Source organism: Erithacus rubecula (genome assembly GCF_903797595.1).
Source record: "Erithacus rubecula genome assembly, chromosome: 1".
Classification (NCBI taxonomy): Eukaryota; Metazoa; Chordata; class Aves; order Passeriformes; family Muscicapidae; genus Erithacus; species Erithacus rubecula.
The window spans coordinates 70,672,422-70,684,116 of NC_136658.1; the positions used below are offsets into that span (position 1 = coordinate 70,672,422).

The following is an 11,695-nucleotide window of genomic DNA, read 5'->3' on the forward strand; positions in this document are numbered from 1 at the left end:
ATTGTACGGTTGACATCCATTACTCAGATTTGATCTCTAAGCTTCCGAAAATCTCATGTTAGGGCTAATTTAATCTGAGTGTCTCTAAAAGGACTACTGCTGAGAATGGTGCAGAATAGACCCCTCCCCACCCAGTTATGTGGGAAGCAGGAAATGGCAACTGCATCCGGATTTACAGCTTTGCTTGCATTGCTCTAAAGCAATGGTGTAATAGAAGAATTATTCGGTTTTAGGGAATAAAACATGTTTATCTGGGAAATTCAATGCAATAGTAAGTCTAGACTTCATATGTAGTATCTTAAACATCCACGTGTCCAGAATGTGTCAGAAGGTTTCATTTTATTAAGTAACATGGCTGAGACAAAAGGGCCAAAGCTTTGAATCCCCAGACTGAATCTGTCTTTTGTGTCAGTTGAATCTGATGGTGGCTTTTAGTTACTCCCCTAGTATGCCATAATGTCATGTGAATTACTAAGGTTTGGGAATTTTCCTGTAGGCAGTTGCTGTATTTTAAATGCCATAAAACTCAAATTCTTCTCTTTCACCTGAGATGATTTATATTTCTGCATTGATGAGCTGCCCTGAAGAGGTCTTTTATTTTCTCATTTAGGCTTCAGTGTTTTCAGAATCACTTAGAATTGTTCTGCTGTGTAAATGCTGATGGAGATTATATTCTGCTGTCCAAGCTATTCTAATTTTTCAGTTAATTTGGTTCCAAGGCATCTTAAAAAAAAATCCAAAGGAAAGGGTACCATATTATTTTTTTACAGATTTAACTCTTTTCTCTCTTCCTTTTATATACTTGGCAATTTTCCCAGGACACAAAGAGATGTTTTTAAGGGGCAATACTAATAATTAGTTGTACTTTCAAAAAAGCAAACAAATTTTCTTCTCAAGAGATTTCTTATCATTTTATCACTTCTCAAGGCTAGACCTGATTCAGTAGCAGAGAGAACTTTGTTGTTCTTTTAATGTCATAGTTTGTTTATTTGTGTATTTGGCTTTTGATAGGTATCTGAAAAGGGTTCTCTCACAGCTGATGAGTTTGCTAAGCTGGTGGGGATGTCTGTTCTCTTAGCCAAAGAAAGGTAAGTAATAATTGTTGTACTTAATACTTTAGTGATCATGTTGTCCTCAAGTAATACAGGACATCTTCTTTTGCTTTCTCTAGGCTGCTTCTTGCTGAAAAGATGGGCCATCTTTGCAGAGATGATTCAGTGGAAGGCTTGAGATTCTACCCAAATTTATTTCTGACACAAAGCTAATACCATTTGTGTACAATTTGTTATGTAGTAGTTGAACAAGAGAGCAGAGGGCAGAATCCTTCCAAGAACTGACTTAAAATTTTTTATTTCATTAGTCAACTGCAACAGACATGAACATTGCAATGCTTTTACAGTTCTCAGGTATTTCAAGTGCTGAATCCTCTTACATGGAACTATAAGGAAATAGAAATCACAAAGTCAGAAGCATGTCTATTGTCTCAAGACAACTCACTCATTTTTCAAATTGCATTTTATGTGCTGTGTAGTTTCTCATTTCAAGAGAAGATTCCACCAGTGAAGGTGGTGAGAATATCACCATAGAGTGCCATGGGGGTCAGTGCCCAGAAGCCAGGTTACTGCATACTCCAATTCCAGTTTGTTTATGTCTGGAGCAACAAAGCAGACAAATGTATCCACAGCGATAAGAAACGGGACTTCAGTGTGTACTGAGGTATATGGAACAAGCTAGTGTTGAATAACCCCTTCTCCCAGAACTGATGAACAGTTTTCTAAGGGAGGATCTTGGGGTTCTGGAATTTGAGACAGAACCTGCTACAAGAGAGATTATTCTATGTCGTGCGAATCTAGAAATTACCGTGTTTGTTTTGTCACATCTCACGCAAATATCTCGGATAGAAGCATTGTTAGCACAGACTTCCTCCCTTCTCTTTCCTTGCCATCTTCCTTCCTGTCCATTTATGTTGCACTTTGGGTGCCCTTTCTCTGTCCTCTCTGTAGCAGAGTGGAGCAGCCTCCTGTCACTTTACCAGACTCTGTGCTTTCATGTGCTTGTATTTTACCTTGTACTTCTAAAAAAAGATCATTTGTTTGTTTCATCAGTCTATTACGTGTTTTGGGGAAACAGTTCATTTGCTTACTTCTCATATGTGAAAATTAACATGCTTTCTATATTGAAGGGAGAAAGACAACTATCATCCTGTGTGTAATAATCACAAGGTATCAATGGTATTCCTCACCCTGTGTTCACACTGAATGCAATATAATAGCCTCAGTTTTCATAACTCCAGTGGAGTTGCTACAATACTTGAAGATCTGTCATGATAATAACAGTTAAGTGGATGTTTATGATCCACATTACCTGAATTTTTGGCATTTTGAAGTGACTATTTTTAATAAATAAAAGTTAATTCAAGGCATGGGCAAGGACAGCATTCAGGTAACTGCATTGTGCTTGTGGTGGCCAGATCAACTTTACAAGAAAGGACAAAAATTTTAATATGAGACTGAAGATATTTTCAGAACTATTTCAGTGTTCCATAGCATGGGTTAAGACATGAGTTAAGAGCCAATAGTTCTGTGCAGAGATTCCTACAGAAATTACGCCTATGGCTTGTAGGATGCCCTTTACATCCAGGGAATTGTGTCCTCTTACTCTTGTCACAAGCAAACTTTTCATGCAGTGCTTTCTTTAAGGCAGTTTTCCTCTGCTTCATGAGGGTGCTGAAACTTAGGTTTTTGACACAGCTGAAGGAGTCAGTTCCACACTGTTATTACTGTGTTAGTCACCTGGTGTCATCTCTTCAGGAGCCTTACAGCTTGCTGCTTTCCTTCATCCTCCTCACAACCCACAGGAGAGATCCATGAAAAATACACCAAGCACCACACATCTAAGCAGGGACTGAAAAGTGAGAAATTTGGAAACAAAAAGCTGTTTGTGACAACTGTCTCTTTTGCCCAATAAAAACCTGTCATGGAAGGCCAGTGGTTTGTGGGCCTGAATCTCTCCCCACAAGGGGGCATGTCATGTGCAGGAAGAACAAAACCTGAGAGGAAATGCCAGGTGTCAACTGCCAGCCCCTGTTCCTCCAACCCTGAGTGTTTCATTATCTTAATTAAGCAATAATAATACAGCCTATTTAGAATAATGGTACCTTCTCAAGCTTTTCTTTTCCAAGATTTTTCCTTGACTTTGTTTTTCCTCCAGGCAAGAAGTCTATACAGTAAATTGTATTGCTGGTTTAGAATTTAAACAGATACATGAAAAAATGGCTACTAGAAAGTAAGAAAAATTAAAACATTTTCTAAAGTCGATTGTTCTGGTTTTTTTTCCCTCTGAATGTTTTCAGTGCTTTAAAATCTTTACACATTAAAATATTGTGGTTCAATGGGGCAGGTTTTTAAAGTACATCATATTTTTGCTGTCTCTCTTTGTACCTAAAAGGGTACAATATAATTTTGATTTAAAGGGCAGAATTAAATATAATTAGAAGGCCTTGCTTCTGTTGCTGAGTAGCCTGTGACCCATCCCAGCCAGAACAAACAACAGGTGTCTGCACAAGCACTGCTTTCATGAGATCATATTAGTTTAATAGAAGTTTAGAAGTTTAGAAGGTGCATATATGAACTTTTCCTGTTTTGATTATTCCTAGGATATTTGTATCACAATATATGACCATTACCTTTTTGTCAGAGCTGCCTGCACAAATAGTGCTTGTCTTTATGGAGCAGTCTTAAATAATGATTATGTTTTTCATTTGAAAACCTAGGCCTTTTTATACCTCAGACAGGAAAACTCTCCTCAGGAATCTGTATGTCTTTTCTGTTTCTACTTTGCCTTTGTTTTCAGGAAAATTATACTCAGCCTATGGAAACATGAATCTAATCTGGACCGTATTTCTGAAGTGCAAATTTTTTTTTCTTATGAAAAGTATATGTGGACATGCATTTGTGCTCAGAAATGTATCTTTTCACAGTCATTAGTGGGTGTATATTGATTAGCTGAACTTCTAACAGGACTTACATGGTTTGTCCAAAGAGCCTGACTATGCTTCTGAAGTTAGTGCAAGTATTTTCCCTGAATTCATGAGTACAGTAGTGGGAGACAGTAGGAGCTTGTTGCCAACAGTAGAGATTCCTGCTTCCTGAAACCTGGGAGGCACTCATTTGCAATTGGACAGTTCTTTGAAAATACATACTGACAAGGCAGTTCAAAATTATATGTGGATTTGATAAGAAGTCATTGTTTTCTCTGGTATTTTCTGTTGAGTTCATTTGACAAATCTGACAATTATGTTCCTTCTCCTATTCTAGCAGTTCCCATTTCATCCTAACTCTCAGTCCTTCAGGCATTCATGTGAAATGCAAGATCCTGTAGTTCCAAGTCACCTGCTGGGAAGACTTACTATCAATTTGTTCTCCAAAGAATGAGCTACAAGTTTTCACGCTGAGAGAATATTCTAGACACATCTCTTGGCAACATTTGTCTATATTTTAAAGATGTATTTAAATACTTTTATTGTAGCAGAAGTCCAAGTATCTGTTCTCCCAGACACCTCCCAGGTAGTTGTCTGTCCAGCAGGCTTGAGAGTAATTTTTCTTTGTGGCTTAGAATTAAGGTATTATTAAAAAAAAAACAAAAAACCCACACACATCAAAACAAAAATTCCAGGAGTGACTGAGACATCTTAAGTTTCAGAAAACCCCACAGCCTGCTAGTTAGCACATGCTCAGGGAGAGGCAGGCCTGACAGAAACTGTACTGCTGGACTCTGCTGTGACTTCAAGTTTTCTACTGATGAAAGAGCACATTAAACCCTGCACTGCCATGCTCACATCAGAGAGATGGACAAGTTCAAGGTAAAAGGGGCTGGTACTGATGGGATAGTCAATATGAATCTAGTCCTGCTCTGACCACAAGGCTCAGACTAGACTCTTTGCATTGGAATACAATTCCAAGTATTTTATGTACTTGTATTGTCATCAGTATTATCTCTGGAAGTTGTAAAGGTGGGGACTGATCTAATCCAAATGCTGTTTCACTGTATTTTTTCAAGCCTAAGATCAATCAGTGCTCCTGTGTCACTTGCTTCATATATGCAGAAACCTCCCAGAAATTAAAAGACAGGAATTATTTTCTTTAAACCAAAACAAAACAAAAATGCAGGAGGATACATTCTGTGTGAACCACTCTCTTTTTACAAAGAACGAAAAAAAGCACAGTTGCAGAGAATGCATTTGTGTCTGTTGCTGGTATGGTATTTTTACTGTGGCTGCTTAGTGACTCACATCATGTAGGTAGAATTCTTTCTAAATATTGCCTAAATATAACAGTATTGGACACAGTATATGAGAAACATCTGTTGTTTCAGTAAGGCTCAGCATTGCATGTGTGGGGCATAATTCCCCTGAGTTTCACTTAGCACTGAACAGAGAATTTGAGGTGTGTCCTTAAATTGCAAAGATCTAGTTTGATCCACCCATTAGATGGGAACAGCAAAACTCCCACCAACTTCAAACCCAGGCTTTGTTGTGATTATCAAATGTTGACTAGTTAGCAGCTCTGGAAATGGGTGTATTGGGTATGGCTGAGCTCTGGCAGGGAGAAGGAAGAGCTTAAAACACATTCTGAAGTGAAAATAAAAATGTTTTGATCTTTTCAGTGGAAATATCAAACTAGGCACAACTGTTGCAAGGTGTCTGTTTCTGATCTTTCTGCATTCAGTGTTTTGGGAAAGCCCAAGATTAGGATAATTCTTTTTTTTCCACCAGGACTCTAACCTATTTATAAGTTACAAGGCCAGAATAGACTAATTACCATTTTGCTTGATCTCTTGGGTAGCAGAAACTGTAGGACTTCCCTTATTTAGTTTGTGTTTAAGGTAGAACTCCTCTTTAGGAACAACAGGAGATTGCGTTTTCGGGGAAATCCAACTGCAGCCCTTGGCAGATTATTCCAGTTACAATTACCTGTTGGAAAAATTATTTTGGTGTACACAATCAAAATGTGTTTAGCTTTGTTTTCTAGCCACTAAACCTAATGCTCAGTAAGTGCTTTATGAAACATGAGTTCCTGCCATGGCCAGTCTCCTGGAATACAGCAGTTTCTTAAACATTGATCATTTGGGGTATTTTGCCCACCTTGTTGTTCTTTTTTCTGCTCTTCCAAAGGCTTTCCATAGTTACCTAATAGTCTCCATGTACTCTGAACACCACCACTGGGCCAAGGAAAGCTACAGTAAAAGTGTTAATTGCAGAGGCAATTTTTGTTGCCCCGGTTTTTATACCCCCAGCCATACCCACAGAGGGCATTCCTGCACTATCAAACACGTGCTGGAACCTGTGCTCGTGTTCAGTTCACTTCCCATGCATATGGCTCAGACTTGTCAAAGTAAGGTGACATGGTTCTCTGCTCCAAACCTGTGGGCAGCAGCACCAATTCACAGATGTGACAGTGATCAGCTAACAACTCAGTCTCATCTCCAGATCTTTGTAAAGTAATGACTCCCCAGGAGGGAGTTGTGCATCCTATAAAGCTCTACAGTCTTTGTTCCTAGATGTGTCATTTTATGGGAGCTATATTAAAACAGGAGTTGTTGGCTAAAGCCCAGCTTACTCAGAGATTGGTACATTCTGAAGAAAAGTCACTATCACTGGACATTCTCCCAATCTGTGTGCTACCTAAAAACTTGAGCAGTGATGGTGTTATATCTTATTTTAGGTCTCTGAATTTTTTTTTTAATTGCTAAATCCTAACCTGTGTTTAAATCTTTAGATTAATATGTCCTCCGTGAAAATTACATATTAAAAGGACATTTTGAAATCAATTAGTTAACACCTAATTCTTTTAAAGCATAATATGCTAATTCTACACAAGCATCCTTTAAGGAAATACCAGGTCTTACCAATCCAAATATTCCATGGAAATGTTAAGCATTATTACATTATAGCATTACTTCCTTTACTCAACAAACTTGTAAATGTATGTAAAATACATTTTCCACCAACTTCTGTCAAGTTGATCAAGTGGTATTGGTGATGCTACTTTCCCTTTTATTATCAGCTTTTCCATCCCTGTTTCTGGAATCAGGGTTGTTTTCTCTTTACAAACCATCCAAATCAATGAAAACCCACACATGATAATTCCTCCTGTGATCTGAAACCTCCACAGCATCTCCAGACCAACTGATTGGGAAAATAATGTTAGAAACTGTTGGATGAAAGTTTATCCAGAGTTGCTGGTTTTAAGTTCTTTAACTGGAGCTGCTCTTATTTTACATTTGCTCAGGCTTGCTTTGGTACGGGAAGTATTTTATTACCAATCTGGAACATGGCTTTATTGTCTGTTTTTCACCCCAAAACAGAACATAAATTTATTGAACATCAGTGTTTCTTTTGCACTCCACTTGATTAGACAAATTTTTCACATAGCAGTAGAATAGCAACCATTATTTTGTTTCAAATTTATATTAAAATTAAACACTTTGTTACTCAGCATTGCTGACTGCAGACTTCGTCTTTGCTTACATTCTTTACCAGCTTTATGTTTCTGATTTCTGACAATTTTAGCCTTTATATCCTACTTATTTTTCATTAGTTCAAATTCTTATTAAAATAAGGATATCTTATTTTATTTTATGAAATTTAATTTTTTATTACATTTCAATTAATTTAAGCTTTTGATCATAAAATTATTCATATTCTTGTCAGCTGTCCAACCAAGATTGCAGTGCAACATTTCTCTCAATTTTTTTTTTTTTTGAGAAATTTTCTTGAACAATGCAGAAGTATCATTTCCAAAAGAACGTTTCAATTTCTCACTCTTTCTAGCTTTTTGAATTTTCCCCCTAAACCACCAAATATTTATATTATAGTTTTGGCCTTTACCTTGATTCTCTGTAACAGATGACTCTCTTGTATCCCAGCCAGCACTGCTTTGTGTGTTTCACAATTAAATCTTGTTTCCCAGTGTGGATGAAGGCAAACAGATTTCTCTGTCTTGCCTGCTTATTATTACTGCTCCCTCAAGGAAGCTTGAGGTCCATTTAATATCAGCAAGAGAAGGCTTTTAGCATATTTTGCAAAGATAGAAATCACATACAATGTCACATCTCTCCCCACTACACAGAGCAGAGAGGGAATTAGTAGCCAGCCATTCTGCTTTCACTCTTGGTGGTCTCTGGACAATATGTGCTACTACACGATCTTGTTTTTATGCCAACATAAGAAAAAGACATTTTCTTCCCAGCCCAACTGTGCCGGCAGTGGGAACAGAGCCAGAAACCAACACAACACCTCATGCCCACTGAAAACCAACACAGCCAATCTGGTGATTGTGCTCTTCATGTAAGTACCCTCAATCTGGTTTGGGTAAAAGCAAGGAGACCAGTTTCAGCTCCTGGCTGCAGTCAAGGTGGCTGCTCTGGCCTGGCTAAACGGAGGCAGCTGCCCTCAGCCTCCAGTACTACACGTGCAAGTGATTTCTGCACAGCTGCCAGCAGCTGGAAAACACATAATCCCCTTTTTACAGGCCAAGAAGCTTTTTCCTGTCTGACCTTCCTGCCATGGCTTCTTCAACACTTCAGCCACACGGGCTGCCTCAGCCCATCATCTGCCTGGGATCTGTGTGCAGGTGGGATCCGCCTGCACTCCCTGCTTATCACGCCGGCAGCTGGTGCTACAGATCAGCAATTAAAGGTTACTCTCTCTTTGAATCCTTCAGTGTCCAACTTAATTTAGATCTCAACGTTTTGGTTGCAGGCTAAATGGGCACTCGTCTGCTGCCTTGTGCTCCTGTCCCTTCTGTTATTAGTTTCTCACTCTCCAGGGAGACCAACTTTAATGGCAAGGATTTTATCCACCGCTAGCCAGATGCCTCAGAGACCAGCTCCGTTGAAGTATTTTAATGAAAAATACGTTCCTGACGAAATTTAGATGGCATGTTAACAAAGACAGATCTCAGTCCTCAGCATCACAGCAGGTGTATTATGTGCAAACATAATCCACTGTGCTTCAAAGGGTTTAATAAAGTAGCCTGTCCATTTATCCTGTGCGCATCCTCCTGTTATCTGGGGTCCTTACAATTTCTACCATACAATCATAGGAGCAGCTTGTGATTTCTAATCACCCTTTTTTGGACTGTGTCCTCTTTTGGAAGGGGTTGATACAAAGGCAATACAGGTCTCAAAGAAGGCACTGAGGGGGAGTGCAGTGACCTGAGCTGCTGTATTGGCTTTGTTTCTGACTTTACAGCTTGAGCATAATGTCAGCAAATCCATTTACTCTGGCAGAAAAAAAAAAATAAGGCAAAGCCTTTTTCATCAGCATAGGGAAACAAAAGATCAAAGATCACTCGTAACTCATAAAGTACTGCAAGGCCATTGGATCAAAGGCAGTATAATAAGTGCAAAATACTGTGATACAAGTAAAACATCTTGCCATGTGTTCCAGACTCTTTCCTCCTGCATGGATTTCTCTACTTTCTCCTCTGCATTACAACAGAGGAAAGAGATATTTTTCCTAGTGATTAAATCTTCAAAAGATTGTGCTCCTAGTGGAAAAAAAAGCCTGGCAATAGATTTCACCCATGTAAAATTTTCAGATGTTAAATACAGGCAGCAAGTGGGACTGGAGTTTCAGTCTTGGACTTGAGCAGACATTTCAGAGCAGACATTTCATTCACCTCACTCTTCTTCTTCTCTGAGCTTCTCCATCATCTGGAATGAACTTACAGTATTGTTTTCTTTATTACAATGTGTGATTTATTTCCTGTTTCATTCAAACCAGACCCAGTACCACAGTGCATTCACTTGTGCCAGCCAGTAGCTTACATGATCAATGGGAAAGATGCTCCTGGCAAGACTGTGCACCTCTGCACTTTTGCACCTCTACAGTGGCACTGCCTGAAGCTGAAATCCTGCTGCCAGAATCACACAGACCAGGACTACACAAGGACACAAGAAGCTCCTCATCATTCAAAGGAAGCATTGCCCAATCTCAGCACAAGACATGTAATAGGTCATATAGCAGCAAGTGTCTGGTGAAAAAATGCAGCATCCTTCACTTATTAGACTGAATACACACGTCTGTATCCTCAAAAACGTGAAAAAAAAATCTTACCTACAATAAAATAAAGGCAAGTTAAAACCTCCCAATTTTACGCACTTCTATTACAACAAACAAGGAGAATATAATTTGCATTGTTCAAAATAAAATGCTTAAAAACAGCCCAGAAAATCTTTATGACACACACATAGTTCCCTTTTTGCTGTCCAGAATACAGTCTGAGTTCCTCAGCAAGGGTTTATCCTGCTCTCCCAAAGACTTTGTCAGTACTACAGATGGCAGTGTGCCTGTGAAGCATTAACCACTGCAGACCCCAGCTAGCATAAGGGAAAAGGAAAAAAGGGGTTTAGCATCAGGTTGATCAGAGTCCAGGAACAGCAGTGGGCAATAACCCTGAGCAGCAGTTTGGTCTCAAGACTCACTTGGGGCAGAGGTACTCATGTTATATGGAAATTGTATTTTCTCAGTCATATAAAGGATACAAGTTAACTAGGAGGGAGCTTTCAGTCCATTTGTAATTCTGAACACCAAAAGCTGACAATTCCTTCCTTTTGGGCCTTTATGTCATGCCCAGACTTACCATAAATAAATAAATAAGGGAAAGCAGGAAAATTCATTACATGTAACACTGTATGGTGTAAATGCTCCTTGAAATCCTTTCCTATCTTTGTGGGCATGCAGGTTACCATCAGTCTATATTGAAATTACAGACTTCATGTCATGCAAATAAACTTAACAATAGTTTGAGATGGTCTAGTGTATAAAAAAGAATGGGAAAGGTTGTCTTTCCACAAGGATAGTTTGATTATGTAACAGTGCCTGATCATTATCCATGAGCACTGGACATGACAAATACCCACATATAGGTGACCCCCAGCTGCAGACAGGCACATTAGGAAGCTGGTGCTGCTCTTCACTGTTCAGTGCTCCGTCCCCACTGCTGCGAGCAGACTCGCTGACTGGAGAGCAGCCTCCTGCCTGCCCGCTGCTCTCCTCATCAGTCATCAGCCAGCCTGGCCCGACGTGCCAGCCCGTGCCTGGGCAGGCTGCCCTCACCAACGCCAGCGGGAGGGGAGTGATTTTCACGGAGCACGCTGAGCTGGAAGAGACGCACAAGGATCATCGAGTCCAAATCCTGGCCCAGCACAGCACCATCCCCAAGAGTCACACCACATGCCTGAAAGCATTGTCCAAATGCTTACTGAACTCTGCCAGGCTGGTGCTGCCCTGGGGAGCTGTTCCAGTGCCCAGCCACGTTCTGGGTGAAGAACTTATTCCTGACATCCTACCTAAACCTGTCCTGCCATTCCCACGGGTCCTATCTCTGGTCACCACAGCGAAGAGATCAGTGCCTGCATCTCTGCATCCTATCGTGAGTAAGCTGTAGACTGCCATGAGGTCTCCGCAGTCTCCTCTTTTCCAGGCTGAACAGACCGAGTGCGCTCAGCCGCTCCTCGTCCGGCTGCCATACAACCCGTCCGCACCGTGAAGGGAGCTGCGGGCCGGCCCCAGGGCTCTCAGCGGGGCCGGGCGCGCCCCTTGCGGGTCTCCTCTCCCGCAGCCCGGCAGGCGGGCGTGTGAGGGCGGCGCGGCCGCGGCGGGGCAGGGCCGGACCGGGCCGGGCCGGGC

At 40.5% G+C, this 11,695-nt stretch overlaps 1 protein-coding gene across 2 annotated transcripts in view; it reads left to right on the forward strand.

Moving 5' to 3' along the window:
• Positions 1-4,747, forward strand: part of VPS36 (vacuolar protein sorting 36 homolog) — a 20,465-nt gene extending 15,718 nt beyond the window's left edge. The window contains exons 13-14 of one of the 2 annotated variants that reach the window (XM_079304103.1): positions 1,012-1,088; positions 4,317-4,747. In XM_079304103.1, coding sequence (XP_079160229.1) covers positions 1,012-1,088; positions 4,317-4,380 — 141 coding nt within the window. In that variant the 3' untranslated portion in view covers positions 4,381-4,747. Of the gene's footprint in view, positions 1-1,011; positions 1,089-1,171; positions 3,315-4,316 lie in introns of those variants that run through there. The other variant, XM_079304102.1, reaches the window with a different exon arrangement.
• Positions 4,748-11,695: the final 6,948 nt, after the last annotated feature.